Below are 20,563 nucleotides of genomic sequence, written 5' to 3'. Positions count from 1 at the left end.
ATAATGGGGTTTTGCATCCAATGTTTTATAAAATTTGATCTTTTATTCACGCAGAAATGCGTACCTGTTAACCGCAGCATGGGCGTTTCTATGTAAACAAAACAATGATGTTTCCAAGAATGTTAGTTTTGCTGGCTAGAATATGAGAGAAATGATAAAATGAATCGTTCATCAAAGTCTGTAAACACTTTTATGGATGTCTGAAAACTTATGAGCATTACAGATGTCTTAAAGGCTTGTCTATTTCATTTTCGTTCGTTCCAAAGTCATTTTAGAAACTAAAACAAGTCTTCGGATGATGCTCATTTCGACCCCAGTCGTGTTGGCTGCGTTTATTTTCTGAACAAAAGCTGAAGTTGGATATTTTTCTACTTCAGTTGATTTTTTTCTTCACTTCGATCAATTTTAATTTTGGAAAAATGATTTTAAAAGTGCACCGTGCCCATAGTTACGAAGGGCATTTTCCGGATTTGAGGGAACCCTCCGAAATCGGTGGTTTTTCCCTGGACTTCGATCGTCAGTTCTGTGACGACAAGCACCAGCTCAAGTACGTGTCCCTGCCTCGCTCACCTCAAGTGCATTTCGATCTGAGTGCTGGCTACGAACAGGCCATCAGAAAAGAATTTGGTAAGACCGAAAACATCGACTCCCTCCTACACTGGGTGCTGAATCATCAGGAAGATGTCCAGCACCACTTCCCCAATCGAACGAATAAGTGAGTGACCTAAACTTTGCTCAAAACTTTTATAACGCACAAATATGCATATTATTCTATTCTTAATTTTTATATTACTTAATTCTAATTAACTTGTTCTATTACTTAACTTTTTTAAAAAATATTCATAATTACAGTGTTTTAGTGAGATGCGTTCTTCCATAGCTTACTTAACTGTAGTACCTTTTTTATTTTCATTTTAAAAAATATACTCTTGGATGACAAGATCACTGTAAAATGATAAAAAAAAGTGGCTACTAAACTAAAAGTATCCACCAGTGGCGTACCTAGCATGCGTGACACCCGGTAATTTGTGGTATGTGTGTGTGTCCCCCCCCCCCTCTTTACATACATCAAAAAAAAAATATGTAAACATGAAATTTATACAATTTTCAGAAACAACTTTTGTGTTCTAACGAAATTTTAAGTGAACTAATGTACAAAAGACAATCAAAAACTTGGCATGATTTTTATGTATAACTTTCCCTAAACGCAAATGTGTAGGCCATCAAGATGTAAAAAAAAAAAATAATAAGGGGGTGCATAAAATTCATGACTTCTTAATTACTTCACATGTATCACTAACACAGGGAAAGATAATGAAGCTCAGTTTTTGGGCATAAAAGGAAGTCACTATTAGGTCAAAGTACAGTCGAACCTGTCTATCTCGAAGTTTACGGGAGAGAAGAAAAATTCGAGATATGGAGGTTTCGAGGCACAGAGGTTTTGAAAAAAGTTCTAAAAATAAGAAATTCTAGCAATGACTCGAAAGTAAAACTTTGGAAGCAATTTTACTAATCAACAATGTCCCCTTCCTCTCAGTTTCCGTATGGATATAATAGCTGGAAAACTTGCTTCTGGTACATAAAGTTTTAATTCTGGAGCATTATGCGACTGCTAATATTAAGAAAAATGATTTTTGTCTAAAAATTCCAGTTAATAAAGATCATTGGGGATCGAACTCAAGAAAGACACTTTAGTCGAAATTCGAGATATACAGTTTTTCAGAAAATTTCATTCGAGGCAAACATGGAGGGAAAACATTGAATTAATACTTTATGGTACGGGGAAAATGAAAAACTTCGACATAGAGAGGTTTTCGAGATAGGCAGGTTCGAGATAAACAGGTTCGAAAGTGTTAACAATATGACCTGTTGAATGAACCATATGGGTTTGTAGTCTTAAAAATGCATTTTAGCTTCATATTTTTCAAAAATTTGCGATTCCATTTTTGGGTGTCCCCCATACACCTGGGGTGGACTGCCCCTCCCCTCTCCGTCATACTATTGGAAATTGGTTCATGTTTGAGATTTGAAATCGGCCAATTTGATTGGTGGCCTCCGTAGCGACACCACTGTATCTATTGGTCACTGGCAAATAACTAAAAATTTGATTTTTCAGGTGTATGTTGTAGTACTATTCTTTAGCCTACTTTCCCAGTAAAAGTCGGCGAAAGACGAAAAAAGCATGAAAGAAGGCTTAATGCATCTTGAAAATATTACAAAAAACAAAAAAAAAAGTCAAAAATAAAAAAATAAAGTTTAAATAAATATCGAAAAATTAAAAATTGTTAAGTAGGGTTTTGAGATGGGGATAGATGTCTGTCGTTCGGTCAGTCTGTCTGTTTGTCTCCCTTCCCCCTAATAACTTGAGTGAGTAGTCCGATTCGAACAAATTTTCTTTTGTTCGAAAGATCTCGGTGAAGACACCTCATTCCTATATTTCATTTTTTGATTTGAACTATTTTTTGTTGAATTTTGAACAGTTCAAAAAAATTAACATTAGCGCCTACAGCAAAATGCAAGGCGATTCAGCACTGTGAGGCGAATTTGCTTCAAACTTTGTAGGAAAAAGCTTTTGATGAAAAACTTGTATATAAAACATCTTTTTGATTTGAACAATTTCCCGTTCAATTTTGAACAGTTCAAATCCCTTAACATTAGCGCCTACGGGGAAACTGAAAGTCAATGTAGATTATTCCGTACTTGAAGGCAGATTTGCTTCTAACAAATTTTGTTGGAAATAGCTCTTGACGACAAAACTCCAGACTCCGACTCCTGTGCCTGACAATTAGTCGGACTCCGACTCCCCGACTTCGACTCTGACTTCGTAGCTTTGGCAAAAATGTATACACGGAGGACAAATGACTGCCTCCGATTCTTGGATATTCGACTCCGACTCCTTTTTCCCAAAATGAGATTGACTCCGACTCCGAATCCGCAGCTATGGTTTTAACTGTGAAATAATTATTGTTAATATGACTTTTTATTTTCACTAAGTTTTAATTTAGGTATTCAGTTTTCGGCGGATAAACTCGAAGTCATTAATGTTTCTACATAAAGATATGCACAGACGATTTTTTTTTTTTTTTGACAGAAAATTATTTCTTTGAGTTGACATTTTATTGTTTTTATTTATTTTGGTAAGTGCATTAATTCATTTAAAAAATTATTTTTGGCAACAGGGGAAAAAGAAACGATTTTTTTTTTTTTTGATATGATGTATTTATTTTAATGAGCTTATTAATTTTAGTTATTACTTTTTCGTTTTGGAAGCTGTTAAAGAATTTTTTTTTAATGGGAAAAATTTTATTAGCTGCTTTGTTTAAAGGGTGCTGCTATTTTATTTGTTCGTTTATTTATTTATTTATATATATATTTTTTTTTTTTACGCATCTAATTTTTTAGATATAAGTGAGGAATATTTTATTCCTAGAAATCTGCTTAAAATATTAAAACAATATGTTTGAAACAATTTGCGATTTTAGCTATTTTTGAGAATATTGATCAGGTACTAGAAAGTAGTATGGGTGTACGGGAAAGTAGGCTCGTTTAGTTCTAGACGAAACTTCTGGTATACTTACCAGAACCCAGGAATAGAAAGGGGAAGGGGGGAGGGGCAGTCCAAAAAAAAAATAAATAAATAAATAAATCCTACTGAATTAATTGTATATCATTGTTAAATCTGAAATGTTTAACATAAATGCAATAAAAAATCAAATGTTATTTATGGTTTATCACAAATGATAATAAACTACATATTTATGCGAAATGCTGGCAAATCTGATGAGTAGCTAAATCCCTAATTAGGTCATATGCTTATTTTGGCTTACTGATTTAATTTTAAACTGCTTAATTTACTGTATGACTTTTTTTTTCTAATGTCTATTTTAGAAAATGCTCTGATTTCAAAAAACTCAAATTAATCTGTTTTAGAGAGAAAGAAAAACTTTCGAATAAGATAAAAACAAGTAGGGAATCAGGGTTTGTTGAACCATTCTCGATAATTTCAATGCTATTAATATTTTTTATTTTAGTTGATCTTTACTTATAATAAAGCTGAAAGTCTCTCTGTCTGTCAGGATCTCTGTGACGCGCATAGCACCTAGACCGTTCGTTCGATTTTCATGAAATTCGTCACCGAATTTGTTTGTAGCATGGGGGTGTGCCCCTCGAAGCGATTTTTCGAAAATTCGATTTTGTTTTTTTTTCTATTCCAGTTTTAAGGACATTTTACCCAGCAAATTATCATAAGATGGACGAGTAAATTGCTAAGTTATCATAACGTGGAACCGTAACATGGGCAAGCTAGTTGGGGAGAAATTCATCATACATTATTTGTAAATATACAGGCGAACCAAAAGACCTTTAAATTTTCTACTACGGGCAAAGCCGTGCGGGTGCCACTAGCCACTAGTAATCAATATAGTCCATCAAATCCTATAATGAAATCAAATGCTACAGTTGAACTGAATAAATTTAATTAACAGAAAATGTTATTTGGCAGTGCTAATCAACTTTCAGAAGTCTGAAATTTAATTTTTCCAAATTGTTTTCGTAACAAATGGAGCAAAAAAGTTAAATTCTTTCCCAAAGTAAATTCTTTTAGTTCACAATTATTTGTCTTTTCTTTATTTCTGGTCCTAAAGGGGGAAAAATGGTAAAAGTTTTTCATACCAGGAACCTGGTGTAGGTCGGTTTAGCTTTAGAAGACCACAAAAATGAAATTTCTTAAAAGAATTAGAAATGAAATATTTTAAAGGTGAATTATTTGGTGAAGAGGATAAAGAACTAAGTTGTGCTGATTCTTGAGAAAATGAACAACTTAGTGGCGTGCCTAGCATTGGTGACATCCGGTGCGGTAATTTGTGGTGTGTGTGTCCCCCCCCCCCCCGTCCCCTTACAAACCCAAGAATAAAAAGTTTTGATACTCTATGTTCACATGAAAACATGAAATTCAACAATTTTCAGAAACAACTACGTTTGAAGCAGTGAGAAGCGAAGGGATGTAAGTGGACATTTTCAAGTTTCGAGTAAAATGAATTTTTCATTGCAAAGTTTTTCTAAATCATGCTCCAGAGACCGATTTACACACTTGGGTGCCCCGGGGCACTGACAATTGTGGCGCACCCCCCCCCCCTAAAATATGAAGGTAATTTTTTGGTATTTAGTTTGATAAAAAGAAAACTCTAAAATAAATTCCTGATTTTCATGTGAGAATTTTTTACAGTCGCAGATGGAGAAACTATGATGTTTAAGGTAAATCATAACGTGCTTTCTGCGTTGCTTTGTTTTCTCCTTTGTTTTCTTGTAGTAAATGTCTTCTATAAATCATAATGTGCTTTCTGCGTTGCTTTGTTTTCTCCTTTGTTTTCTTGTAGTAAATGTCTTCTATAAATCATAATGAGCTTTCTGCGTTGCTTTGTTTTCTCCTTTGTTTTCTTGTAGTAAATGTCTTCTATAAATCATACTGTGCTTTCTGCGTTGCTTTGTTTTCTCCTTTGTTTTCTTGTAGTAAATGTCTTCTATAAATCATAATGAGCTTTCTGCGTTGCTTTGTTTTCTCCTTTGTTTTCTTGTAGTAAATGTCTTCTATAAATCATAATGAGCTTTCTGCGTTGCTTTGTTTTCTCCTTTGTTTTCTTGTAGTAAATGTCTTCTATAAATCATAATGAGCTTTCTGCGTTGCTTTGTTTTCTCCTTTGTTTTCTTGTAGTAAATGTCTTCTATAAATCATAATGAGCTTTCTGCGTTGCTTTGTTTTCTCCTTTGTTTTCTTGTAGTAAATGTCTTCTATAAATCATAACGTGCTTTTTGCGTTGCTTTGTTTTCTCCTTTGTTTTCTTGTAGTAAATGTCTTCTATAAATCGTAATGTGCTTTCTGCGTTGCTTTGTTTTCTCCTTTGTTTTCTTGTGGTAAATTCATCTATAATGTCCTTATAACCAAGTTTTGCTGTCAAACTTCCTTCTATTGATAATAGAGCTAATGTAAATAATTCACTATCAGAAATGAGAGTACGCAAAGGACACTTAGTTCTCTTCAGTAGCGAAAATGATCGTTCTCTACTACAATTGGAGACTGGCAAAGTCAAAAACAATTTCAGGGCTGTAGCTACATTGGCAAAAGTATCCATAAAATACCAAGTTTATGGGTTTTTTTTAACTTTTCGGTGACTGAACTTTCTTTTCCAATGATTGAACTAATATGAATAAGTACACCAGGAAAAGATTCCTCCAAATCACAGGAGTAAGATTTTTAAAGATCTTTTGCATTTTTTCGAATCTTTTGCTTGTCACATTCAAACAAGCAAGAAAATTTCTTTAATACGCCATCATAGGCTGACATTCGGAATTTTAGTTTTGTAATCAAATTATCACAGATTGCATAAAAACAGGAAACCTTGAAACTTTGCTTAGAGTCTAATATGACTTCTTCACATTGTCCATCATAAAACTGTTTTGGAATTTTTTTCTGTCTTTTTGCACTCTTGTCTTTTTGCTCAAAAAAAAAAAAAAAAAAAAATGATGACAGAAATTTGGTGCCCCCTTTCCTTTGGTGCCACGGGCCCGGGCCCAGAATGCCCCGACGTAAATCAGTCTCTGTGTATAACGTACCTACCAGGGCTACTACAACCATCTCTTGCCCCAAGACAGAGGAGAGGCTCACCTACCATTTGTACTGGTTATCTCCAATTTTTTAACTTTGCCTCTTAACATCCCTTTCCTTCTCATTGCCTTATTTGTGTTATTACGAAATTTTAAGTGGGCTAATGTACAAAAAAAAAAAAAATTGAATTTTGTCATTTTGAATTCAAATTATGTTTTTCGCAATCACGAGTGTGCATGTGTATGTAGGCGTGTGTGTTTGTGTGTGGAAGGTATGTGTGTTTGTATGTAGGGGGTATGTGTATGTGTGTGTAGGCATGTGTGTTTGTGTCTGTGTGCAGGCAGGAGTGTGTGGGTAGTTCTGTGTATGAGTGTTTGTGTGCGTGGAGGCGGGGTATGTGTATGTGTGTAGGCATATGTGTTTGTGTCTGTGTGCAGGCATGAATGTGTGGGTAGTTGTGTGTATGTGTTTGTGTGTGTGTGTGTGCGCGCGTGTGTGTGTAGTTGTGTATGTATGCGCGTGTGTGTAGGACATGGATGCAACCTGGAGACGGTTTTCGCTAGAGGAGCAGCATCGTGAGGAGCCCGTCGACGGTGGTGGTTCGGAGGGTTGCGGTGGGAAAATAAAATGACAGGAATTCAAAAACAGTTAAATAAAAGTAATAAGCAATAGTGATTGCTCAAAAAAAAACGTGGGGGGTCTGGCGGTTTACCCCCCAGAAATTTTTCAAATTTGTAGTCTTAAAAATGTATTTTAGGTTCGTATTTTTCAAAAACTTGCAATTTCACTTCGGGTGTCACCCCTCAGATGGGTGACACTAGGGGTAGACCCCCCCCCTCCGAATTTGATATTTATAGAAGTCGGCCAATTTGATATTTCAATATGTTATAATAATATTTAAACTTTGTTTTCATTCTAAACAGAAAAGAACATAGTTAAAGTTCATTCCTCAAATTCTTGGAATTTCGTAAAAAAAATTCACTTTCCTTTTTCTTTCTTTTATTTATTTATTTATTTTTGTTAGTAAATTTATTAATTTTAAGCAACCACATGTGTATCAAGAACGTACTGTGTTTGAAATCAGTATAATAAAGTAACTAGTCAATAAAGTAACTAGGCAATTTCGTAGTGGATTAAACTAGTTTAAAGTAATATACTGCGATTGTAACCCTACTTCGTGCTAAATATAGCTGTCCCTCCACATACTGCGGGTTCTCTCCAAGAAAAAGAACTCTTTCGAGGTCAAGCCTCATCTCATCCTAGTCAGACTGTGCCTCATCTTTTCTCGTTCTCCCCGCAGATCGGGCGTGGACTTCGTGTGCTACAGGGGACTGCTGACGAAACTGTGCTGCACTGTGTACGAGAACCGCGAAGACTGGTTGGTCTGTGCAACGCGGTATCGGTCGGTCGTGTACCTGGTGGCATTCGACACCGAGCAAGACGTGGAGAGGAGGGACTCTATGACCGAGAGGGACCGCCTCATGAGCGCCTGGGGGTACAAGTTCGAGCAGTACGTCACATCCGGTGAGTCACGACATCCGGCTGGATTTCCTAAATTCTCTGCTCTAAAACTTGAATACGCCACCTTGCGTTGATTTAAGAAACTAGCCAAAATGGGAAAGCATTCCATTCCTCCTTTAGGTTAAAACGTAGATTTCAGATAGTTAGTGATGCGAATTTAATTTCAAAATAATACAAAAAGACACTCATACACGCGAAGAAAATTGATTGTCATTCACTTGGCTTAAAAGCAGGTGGTTTGTTTTACATCTTTATGCAGCTATCGGCCAGAGACTGCGACGCCCCTCTATTTTATTTGAATTGCGAATAGTTCTCCTATTGTAAAATTATTCTAAATTCGCACCTCAGGAGCTAACGACACGCTGCATCCACGAGAAGGTCATCCTAATTTAAATTGCTGGTTTAAAAAATTCGTTGCTGCTAAAATGTCGCCAAGTGCAAGATAAAAGCTGCAATCATGAATTTACATTGCCAATTCTTTTTAAACTTCCGTTAGTATGTTAATGTACGCAGACGATCTTGAAACATTTTTATTCAACAATTATCTATTTTTATTGGGAACTATTCGAATGAGCAGATGATTTAGACTAAGAGCTGACTACACAAAACAAGTACTCATGAGGTACATTAAAAATTTCTGTATGGAGAGAAAGTACATACATAGCCAAGCATTTATCGCTTGGTCTGCCAGGGCGGGTAGGAGACCGGGCGGGTTGATCAAAGATCATCAATTTTCTGCAGGAAAGCTGCAGATTTCTGCATGAAAACTGCAGTTTTCCCGAAGGTAAAGCCTCATATCTTTAAAATATCTGCAGGATTCTTCAAAATTTCTGCAAGTGAGCCTCTGCAGATTTTGTGAGGAAAACGCAGCACATTTGGCTATTCCCGTTTAAAATTAGGTATTTTCGCGCAAAACAAAATGTGTTACTGATTTGATTAGACTAGTTACATTGATCTGTTGAGATACATGTATTTGAGTTACAGTTGTGTCATGAGATTATATATATATATATATATATATATGGCAGTGTTTCTTCCTGTTTTACAGATCAAGGGGGGATCTGTATGCGGGGGGGGGGGGCGTTTTCAAATGCCCTGTATATTTACTGAAACTGAAATGGCAATTGCTGATAGGGAGAACGACAAAAAAAGTTGTCGAAGTTATTTGCTTTGAGTTCCACAGAGCGTCGTGTAGGATTCTCCGTCAGTTTGTATTTTATGGAAAAATGTAAGGACTTAAGGAACAAGTACTTTTGACTATTGCGAAGTTTTCTGGTTTATCTTGTAGCATCGCCGACCACTGTACTATTCGCTAGACCTTGCGGTGAGTTAAGAAACTAGCCAAAGAGGTAAAACATTTCAATTTTGTGCGGATAAGGCAGATATCTTGTTAGTCAGGTCGTATATCGTACGTATGTGTTTCGGTCTTGATTTTTCCTCTCAGTCGCAATTTGCCTGAGGCTGCAGCGCCTCCTACCCACTATACTTTATTGGAATTGCTAAGGTCGACCGTTTTTCACAAGAAAGCACTCGACTCCGCCTTCGTCAGATGGTGTCCGATGATTCCATTTCGCTGTTTTCGGCAGAAGGCATATTCGAATCATAGCATTTTGACGTAAAAGCAGCTGTTTTTAAAATGTGAGAACAAAAGTAGTAACAGACAAGTAATGCTAAGGACACTTGACTTTTTTTGCATAGTAAAATGCACGTCAAAAGTTAACTTTGTCTGATTGTCTCATTTACACGCGAGGGGGTATGTTTACCGATCATCCCTGCGTAAAATTGAACTTCGCCTTCGTGAAGGCGGGGCAAAGTGCCTTCTCGTGAAAAATGGACAATATATTTCTTCAACATCATCTGAGAGAAAAGGTAAAATCAAAAAAGTAAACGTTGTGAAATGTTGCTTGACAATTTGACCAAGTGATAGGCCATCACAAATAATTTTTGCTACCATTGTGAAGACATCCTTACTGTTTTCTGTCTATTACTGTACTATAGCCGGACTTGCGGCCCTAAACAAGCGTGAAACTGCAATGTCTGAGTGCCGTAACGAGCTGGTTGTTATTCGCTTTCAATGTAATGGGGGTTGTCCACTTTCCAGATGCACCGGGCTCTGCTCCCGATCCGTCCGTCCCAGTCAACGAGAAGGAGGAGTTCAATGCGGTGATGAAGGGCCGCCTCAACGGCCACGCCCTCCTCTTCAGTGCTGAGGTGGATGGCGTAGACCCCGCCCACATAGGCAGAGACCCCGCCTCCATGGGTAAATACGTCGAATTCAAGACGTCGCGGATCATCGAGACCGAGAGACAAAGGAGGAGCTTTTGCAGGTGAGAAATCTTGACGTCGTCACCTTTGTGCCCTCCCCCCCCCCTTCCCACTTAATTCAGGAATTGGCAATCATACGTTGTTCAAATCGGTTCCGCCATAGTTCAATACATATTAATGAAGACCTAAATACCTATTGTACGTTTTTTTTTATACTTCTTTTTTAATACAGTGCCTTCAATAACGTATAAAACGGTGCTTTAATATGGATACTTTCACTTACTTGTAAAATTCAGTCTTTGTGTTCTCTTTTTTTTAACTTTCTGGAAATGACCGAGATCGTTGTGGAAAAGCAGAAGTTGCAAATGTTCTGAAGCACATAGAAGTCATACGCCTATTCTGACATGGACGTTCGTTTTAGCTAACTATCCTCTGAGTGCACTGTTTCAATTCCTCTTTTTCGTTTCAGGCTATCAGATTCAAGCGTGAGCCTTGGATCTGATAGCGCGCGAGCGTATTAGTTTACTGTCATCGAGGATGGACATTATTCTGTCCATTTTTAAAGAATTTCCTGAGAAATATGTTACAAAACATTAAGCTTTGTAATCTCCTCTGACTGTGATGCACACGGAAACACGGTTCGGACCTTAAAGTCACCAATGACCAAATGCAGAGCACCAAACCGCATTTGGGCTCCCCAGTATTCTGGGACGGAATGTAGTAGCCTTCCAAGTCTGAAGCGAGAGGTCTGGTACACCTAACAAGCCACGGGAGTGTCATTTCCTTGAGGATATTGTTGAGAAAGGCTCGTTAATATGTAGAGGATCATTGTGTAGCTGATAAATGGCATTTTGGCGACTTGATACGACCGGTGTTGAAATGTCGTTCACGTAACTGCGAGCCCGCTTAGTGCCTTAAAGGAGAACTAGAGAGGCAATCGTTTGTCCAAATAAATAGTTCCCTCCACTGTCTAATTGCCATATGCCGCCTAATATCAAATTCTGGATCTGACCCCCTCCACAAGCGTGCACTTAGATCATTGCCAATGAGCCTGAATCGGGGTTCATTGCTGAAGATTATATGCCTCTAGTAAGCAACGATCCAGCTTGCTCGAACTCGACGAAAGTCCAATGTTTTGTTCTTCAGTAAGGGTCTTGGTGGATGCTGCTCCGCTTAACTGCGTCTACCAGTCATCTTCAACTGGTTTTCATTAATATCACCAGATATGTGGAAGGTGGTGAATGATGTCGAATGAATGCTAGCGACGTTATTGATGTAGAAGGGTTCGCTCTTTTGGTTGCACGCTCGTTATTGTTCCTGGAACACGACTCTGCAATGGTGAACTATCCCTTCCGTGGTTTACTGTCGCCAACACCTAGCAACTACCTTAACGCTCCGGCCGAAGTAGCGGACGATACGCCTGTTTGACCAACCCGCTTATGTGATAGTGTACACCACTCCTCAAAATCCAACAACTGTGCGTATTGTTCCGGTTACGTTTCAAAGGCATCTCTGGTCAGAGCAGCATCCATCCAAGTCGACACATCCGTTTGATTACGCCAACAGCACAAGCAATCATGCTTTCAAATTATCCCAGCTGCGCATCTGATATGCGCTTACCGCTTAGTCTCCATGGCGTCTAAATGTGAATCATTTGGATGCCTCATACCAGACTACAGCTTCATCAGCTTCCTGATTGTAGCTATTATCCTAATTTTACAACATTTTTTTTTTAAATTATTATATTCCATTCACTTAAGTATATTTTTTTTATCTTGTTAGGTTCAAGCTGTTGAAATGGTGGCTACAGTCTTTTCTGGCGGGAATACCCAAAATCGTCTGTGGGTTTCGAGACGATGACGGGATCGTCCGAACCTTGGAAGAGTTCCCAGTCAGAGATATTCCCAAGATGGCGCAGGTCGGTTCAGCCTCCCCTATGTGTGACTGTAAAGCCTCAAATGGCGAAAAGTATTCCTCAGCTGTTGTTTGAACCTCATAATTTACGTGTGATTTTTTTTTTTTCTTCTGCTGTTCAAATTATTACTAAAAGTACTACTACAAAGATTTGCTTTGCGAATTTCGTTGAGGTATATTTGAATTGATTACTTACGCCCAAAACAATTGATTCATTTTTGTATCCAGGGTAATTCAAAAAGATTGATGGAGTCCTAATTGCAATCGACGAGCTCGACCGGGAGCGACCGGTTAGTTAATCACGTGACAGCTAATGATCACGTGCTCCAATCAACCAATCAACAGCTGAAAATGGTAACCGGTGAGGTAACCGATAGATGATAGAACGCTGTGGTTTGTAACCGTCGAACGCAACCATAGAGATTGATGGAGTCCTAAACGTGTATGTTTCTAAGAGTTTAAAAAAATAGAAATCAGGAATTTTTTAAGGGAAGTTTTACAGTAAAATAGGGAGTTTACAGTACAGAGAAAATTTTACAGTAAATTGTACCGCAAAAAGCAAGCGTTTGCAGCTCCCATTGGTATACCACGTGATTTACGGAGTGAAGCACTTGCTTCGCCTTTCCCTTTCCCTCTGCGAGCCCAATCGCGGTTGTGGTTAAGACGGCTGTATCCAATCAAAGAGATCTTGGTTCGAAACCCGCTACACGCATTTTCTCATTTTTATTCAGCACAACAAGCCGTGTGTCCATGCTTTTTTTTTATCGTGAAACTTTACAGTAAAATCGGTTTTTACAATAAAAAGTGCCGGCAACATGTATCGCAGTACTTTTTACCGTAAAATTTCAAGGAAATTTTTAACAGTGCATAAAAACGGAATTTTACATACAGTAGAAGACCGTTATAACGCCAACCTATATAACGCAATTCTCTATAAAATGCACTACTTTTCAGAAGTAAACAATATGTTTTGAAGTTTAAAAAATCCCTCTGTTTTGCTTTGTAAGCACTAAAATTGTAAGGAAAATCAAATTTTGAAATAGTTTCTCATCTTTCCATCTTAATTCAAAGCTTTTAAATTGAAAATGAGTACTCATAGTAAACAGAAAATACCAGATGGCTCTTGAAAATGCAGCTGTTATGCGAACCATGAAGCTAGCAGAAGTGCAGGATAATGCACTTTCTTTTGATTGTGAAACATATTTATTTGTGAACAACTAATTGTAATAATGGTGCTTTAATACTCATTGCAGATAAAACTCACTCTGAAGTGCATTTCTATAGATATATATTCTGAATATTAGTTTCAAAATTTGTGAAATAATCTATATAACGCAATAACCTGTATAACGCAAAAGCTCTGGTCCCAAGGTGTGCGTTATAACGGTCTTCTACTGTATGCACGTTCCATGTGCCCTTCTCCTGCCGACTGAACAACATTACACCTGTTCTCAAATCTCGGCCATAAACGTTGTAGCAAAGCATATAAGCAGTCACAGAAGCAATTGCTGCAGTGATCTGATTTTTCAGTTTTCACGGTGAGCAGGTAAGAGGTGAAAAAGCACAGTATCATCTACAAATCTCCTCAAAAAAAAAAAAAGTCACGTGGTGTTAAGTCTGGTAACCTAAAAGGGCCAACCATGAAGTTCTAAATTAAATCTCTCTTGATCACCATCTTGACTAACGGAATAATAAGTAACTTGTTGGGCACATGCGACAACACGCAGAGACATTTAGTAGAGAAAAATAGAGTCAGTTGAAGCGGTTTCTACTCGGTTTTTTTTTTTTTTTTGAGCAATCACATTGCTTATTGTTCTCACTTGACAGTTTTGAATTCCTATGATTTTATTTTCCTCCCACCTCCCTCTGCAGCAGCACCGTCGACCGACCTCACGATGCTGCTCTTCTTGCGAAAACCGTCTCCGGGTTGCGTCCATATCCTACACACACAAGCATATACACACACACATACACACAAACACATACGGTCGAACCTCCATATATCGAACTTCCACATATCAAAATATTCTATATATCGAAATCCCAGCAAATTTCTCTGCTCATTATATAGAAAAATTGTTTCTATGTATCGAAAAAATCTCTATATATCGAATTTTTTTTCGAGACATTCGTAGATTTTTTTTTTTCCACTTTAGACTGTTTGTCTCATGAAAAATGAAGGTTAGAAGATAAAATTACGTTCACTAATGGTTGCTACGAAAGTCATAAGAAATCTGAGGTTGAACGGTGTGTAGTTAAGTCGTTGTTCCGTTCTGAAGTTCTTAAATTCCCTCAAGTTTATTTCAAATCTTAGTTGTAACCAGTAACACTGTAAAATCAGTTTCAAGTTATCCCTTTTGTTTGTTGATTATCATTTCTAGTCTTCTTAGCTTCAGTAGAAATCCTTCAAGTTAAGTAGATTGATTTTTTACTTTTCTCTCGATGACATTGTTAAAACCAAAATCCCCTCATGTTGCAGATCAAGTTGAATTGCCGAAAAATATGAAGATGTATGGTTGGCGTAAAAATGTAATTTCTGTTCATTTTTTAATCATCAACTTTCGTTTAATCCGATACTCGTGTAAATTATAAATTGGGTTTCATACATGAAAATTATCTTTTATTTTAATGTTTTAGGATACTTCTTTACTAATAATAAAGCAGAAAGTCTCTCTGTCCGGAGGATGTCTGTAGGATGTCTGTAGGATGTCCGTAGGATGTCTGTGACGCGCATAGCGCTTAAACCGTTCGGCCGATTTTCATGAAATTTGGCACAAAGTTAGTATGTAGCATGGGGGTGTGCACCTCGAAGCGATTTTTCGAAAATTCGATGTGGTTCTTTTTCTATTCCAATTTTAAGGAAAAAAAACTATCATAAATTACGAAATGATCATAACGTGGAACCGTAACATGGGCACAAGCCAATGGGCGAGATACGAAATGATCATAACGTGGAACTGTAACGTCGGTACAAGCCAATTGGCGAGAAAATTCACCATACATTATTTGTAAATATACAAGCGAACCAAAAGACCTTTTAATTTTTCTATTACGGGCAAAGCCGTGCGGGTGCCACTAGTTACTAATAATAAAGCTGAAAGTCTCTCTATCCGGAGGATGTCTGGATGTCTGTAGGATGTCTGTGACGCGCATAGCGCCTAGACCGTTCGGCCGATTTTCATGAAATTTGACAAAAAGTTAGTTTGTAGCATGGGAGTGTGCACCTCGAAGCGATTTTTCGAAAATTCTATTTTGTTCTTTTTTTATTCCAATTTTAAGAACAAAATTATCATAAGATGTACGAGTAAATTACGAAATTATCATAACGTGGAACCGTTACATGGGCACAAGCCAATTGGCGAGATACGAAATTATCATAACGTGGAACCGTAACATGGGTACAAGCCAATTGGCGAGAAAATTCATCATACATTAATTGTAAATATACAGGCGAACCAAAAAACCTTTTAATTTTTCGATTACGGGCAAAGCCGTGCGGGTACCACTAGTTTATAATAAAATAAGATCGTTTCCATATATCTAAATTTCTATATATCGATTTTTTTTCCGGCAATTTGCTACTTTGATATATGGAGGTCCGACTGTACTTACATACGTATGCCTGCGCACAGACACAAACACACACGTGACTGCGAAATACATAATTTGAATTCCAGATGTCAAAATTCAAAGTAATTTTTAATTTTTTTTTTCACGCTTTATCAGAGAGCTTGACTCTAATGCACCCAAGCTTTTCGAAACAGCATAGTTCTTTTTGAACCACCCTGTACTTGTAAAGCGTCATTCATTCACCGATACTATTTTCAAAAATGAAAAACAATTTAACAATTCAATTTTACTGCACGGTTTTGTACAATTTTACTGAACAAATTTATACTAAAGAACCATTGTTAACGTATTGTTACAAATTCTGTAAATAGTAATTATTGTAGTAACGTAACCTGTAAATAGTTTCCCGTAATGAATATACAACCCCTATACATTCGGCTAAAGTATACGACCCCCCTATTTCTTTTTTGATAAAATTTGATAACGGTCTACTGTTTTCGAAAAGCGTTTGGAATCTTGTGGAATATTTGAGAGATTTCTTTCGATGTTTATAAAAGCGTCCCGCGTGATAAAAAGTGAGTTTCGATTGAGAATTCGAACTGAGAGTGTATTAGCTCTGTTTATTGCGAGGCATTTCGCTGTGTTGTTTTTTCGTATTTGGAAGTAAATACGTGTGTAACCGTTGAGTTTACGGTGTTATGTGATATTTGCTTAATTGCTGATGATTAATTTAGCAGTTGTTGACGATCTTCCCTGTACATAGTGTAAATAAATTTCCTGTATTCTTAATCCAGAACTGTGTCGTCATTTCAAGAAAGTTGGAAGTCTCACCGAATCCGTTACAGTATATTTTTTTGAATGTAACTTCTTTCAAATGTTGGCCCTAACTGCTGCTTAACGTAATGAATTATGAAATCCAATCTTCAATGACTCGTTGTATGGGCGTATCCAGAAGGTGGGGGAGGTACTTCCCTCCTAAACTAGAATTTAAAAAAAAAAAGGAAATTTTAAATATTTGATTTATTGACGGTTGCTGCTATTTCTAAAATTTTCTGCTTCTTTATTTTCTGTTAACACGGGTGTATTTTTCAGAAAAAATAAAGGGTGTCCCAAAATTAACGCAAGATTTGAATTTGCCGCCATTTTTGCAATAAATGGTTGGCAACCCTGAAAAAAGAACAATTTTGACAGCTGAGAGTTTAGGGTAATCAAAAATGGAGCGTTATACGATACAATAACGCGCTTTCATTATTGAACAATTGTTTCAAAAATAATGAAAGTTGAGGCTGGTCAAGCAGTTACTGTTATTGGCGCTCGGTATCGCAACACGGTAATGCACGGGTGGTTGTTGACATAGACCTTTGAATTCAAATAACCCCATAAGAAGAAATTTAAATCACACGATCTAGGGTGCCAATTCTGATGACCGAAATGAGAGAGTACGCGACAAGGAAATGCCTTATGCAGTCATTGAAATGTTTCACTCTCTCTCTAGCTGTATGGTACAATAACACCCCATTTTTACGAACCCTAAACTCTCAACTGTCAAATTGTTCTTTTTTCATGGCTGCCAACAATTTATGGAAAAAATGGTGGCAAATTCAAATCTTGCGTTAATTTTGGAACACCCTTTACAAGTCAGACCAGGCGCGCAATGCGAAAATGTAGTTCTTTAAAAAAATTAAAAAAACCTATTTTTTATAAATAATATTTAAATACTTTACTGGTCCTTACATTACTCTTAAACTCTTTTTTAAAAGTTTCATATCGCATTTTTTAGTCTTCAGTAACTGACGCAGCCTGCACGGAAAGTTCGGTGTCAATCACCTGTCAGTGATGTGGCAACGTAACGTAGTAAGAGGTCTCGACCTGTGTTTTATTTTCTCCTGCAGGGCCAGTGGTCTCCTGCTGCCTGCCTCAACTTTCTGTCTCTCTTCTTTGATCACGTGAACAAGTGCGTCACCAAGGATGATCCCAAGTAAGTTGCCGGACTATTTTTTCTCTCTCTCTCTGTGTGTGTGAAAACCTGATGGTTATGATAAAGCACAGTCGCATGAGCCGTCTTTGAACCTTTCTGCTTATGCGGAATTTTTTTCCCCAGTCGCTGGCAAACAGAGTTTGACTGATGTAAAGTGTAGTGCCCTCGTCAGATTTTTTTAATTCAAGCAAAATGAGTATGTAAAAAATAAAATATTTTACTAAAGGCGCAGGCAAAGTAAAAAAAATAAGTATTTTACAAAAAAAAATCTCTATTTCATTATTAAATATATTTTTTTAGAGAATGAATGTGTACGAACAAATGAATATACGAACGAATGAATGAATAAATGAGTAAGTAACGAATAATTATACGAGAAAAAGTGAATGGAGGAATAAAATTGTGAATGAATGAGCAAATAAATGAAGGAATGAATAAATAAGTTAATTAATAAATGAAGGAACGGAAATTAATCATTTAATAAATGAGTACGTAAGTAACGTGATGAATGAATGAATAAAAGATGAGAATGAACTATTTGACTTTGCCTCATTGCATTTAAAATTGAATCATGCCTAATATTAAGTAAAGAAGTTTTTCACTGGACATCATTAGATCTGAATCAATACTTGAAATGCTAATCACTAAAACTATCCTTTTATGATAATAGTGAGAAACGAGCTGATGTGTGCATCACATGACTTCCTTTTACTCCAATTTAATGTCATTTCCCCCATTACTGGCAATTTTAATGTCATTCAATTGTTTACTCTCTAAATATCATCAACAGTGGCCAAATTGAAACAGATTTCACAAAAAAAAAAAATCGCAAAATTTGTCGCCAAGTTGGCGACAAAACATGGCGACCAAAAGACTGGCGATATATCGCCAAGTGTTCGACAGATTATAACACCACTTGAGATTAAATCGAAATTAACAATGATTTCTCCCCAAAAAGGGGCAAAAGACCCCCTTAGGAACATCCAAATGCAACCAAAACGGAAGGTGCACAACTAGGCCCCACTAGAAGTCTTCGTGCCAAATTTCAACTTTCTAGGACATACCGTTCTTGAGTTATGCGAGATACATACACACATACGCACGTACATACGGACGTCACGAGAAAATTCTTTGTAATTAACTCGGGGGTCGTCAAAATGGATATTTCGGGTGTCTGTAGGTTCCTAGGCATATATCCACGTGTGGTCGGGTCGAAAAAAAAAATTCAACATTCATTCGGAGGTGAGCAAAATGGAAATGAAGGCCGATTTTTGAGTGAAAATTTTTTTGCGAATACAATACTTCCTTTTTTGTAAAAGGATGTGAAAATGATGAAACACAAAATATTAATAGATATGAGTAGCGAATTTTACTATGTGTTTCAAAACACTGGTAAAATACTGATACATAGGTGGCGCTGAGAACTGCAAAAATATTTTACCATATCAATTTGCCCCACATTCCCCTACATTTGTCTGCATTGTTTCTTTTGCAGTGTTGTTTACCAGTTCCGTTGGAGTCCGAGGCAGGACATCACTTGCGAAGAGCTGACGCCCCCGCACAAGTACCAGATCCTCCCCGATTGGTACGTGGGCAACGTCCATTTTTGACCTTCCACGAGACGGATTATCCGAGTGCCGATGAACCGGAGCATCTGTTAACCGAAAGCAATTCTATCACTGATTAAGGCGATAGTGATGTTAAACTGACAATCATGGCCAATCATGGTCTGGCTTGTGGAGCCAGAGACTTCCTTTTTTTTATGAACGAAAGTGGCTCATTGCTTTGGGATTGTGTTCAAACTTTAAGGCCCACAGGGAAACACCTGAAAGAACGGGGAAAATGCAGGGAAATCAAAATTCAGCAAAAAAAAAAAAAAAAAAAACAGGGAAAATATCTGGTTTTATGAAATTTTCTTTCAAAACTTGGAAAGGGCAAGGAATTTTATCTTGTTTTTACTATTTTTATCATGAAATAGCAGAAATCAATGCCCTAAATTAAACTATCAAATAATGATAATCAATAAACTATCAAATAATTATAAAAAAATGGTAATTTTACTTTTTTTTATTGAAGTAAATATTAAAATGTGTATCATAAAAACAAATTATGTTTTATTTTACATAAATCTTGAATTAAATGCTAATTTAATTTAGAGAGCATGAGGTTGGTATCAGTTTTTGTTGTTCTGCTCAACTTTTTTTTTTATTTAAAAGGTCCGAATGGTTAAAATAAGTCTTTTTTTTATTACTAAGTTAAATGTGAACCATACTCTTATTTCTATTTTAACGAATTCTTTACTTCTCCCCCCCCCCTTTTTTTTGTGATGAAACTATCAGGATATTAATGTTTTTAGTTTTATGTTAATAGGATAAATTATCACAAGCTGTTCATTAAATGTAGAGTGCAAACTCATTTCACAGTGGATTATCACACTTTAACATCTCAAAGTATTTTAATTTGTTTACAAAAATATTTTAAAAATTATTTTTAATTGTATACGTTTTAATAATAAATGAACACAGATCAATTTAATCACACATGTCTCGTTTTTTTTTAAATTTATTTATTTATTTATTTTAAAATTCATTGTATGCGTGTGTGTGTTTAGTTTCAAATGTTTAACAATATTGTGACACGTCAAAACTGGTTTGAATGTGGTTGTTTTCATTGTAAAACATTTTGAAAAAAAAAAAAAAAAACTATACGAAAAA

The 20,563-nt window shown here is 36.6% G+C and overlaps 1 protein-coding gene across 1 annotated transcript; it reads left to right on the top strand.

The window, feature by feature from the left end:
- The first annotated feature begins 155 nt into the window (after positions 1-155).
- On the top strand, positions 156-20,329 carry LOC129226376 (decapping and exoribonuclease protein-like). Its single transcript, XM_054860979.1, has 6 exons — positions 156-715; positions 7,902-8,125; positions 10,224-10,449; positions 12,170-12,305; positions 17,764-17,849; positions 19,345-20,329. Exons 1-6 carry the CDS (start codon positions 420-422, stop codon positions 19,457-19,459), a joined length of 1,083 nt encoding a protein of 360 aa, XP_054716954.1. The 5' UTR covers positions 156-419; the 3' UTR covers positions 19,460-20,329.
- Positions 20,330-20,563: the final 234 nt, after the last annotated feature.

Source organism: Uloborus diversus, chromosome 7 (genome assembly GCF_026930045.1).
Source record: "Uloborus diversus isolate 005 chromosome 7, Udiv.v.3.1, whole genome shotgun sequence".
Lineage (NCBI taxonomy): Eukaryota > Metazoa > Arthropoda > Arachnida > Araneae > Uloboridae > Uloborus > Uloborus diversus.
Note: the sequence above shows the minus strand (reverse complement) of the source record. Positions and strands in the feature narration are given on the sequence as shown.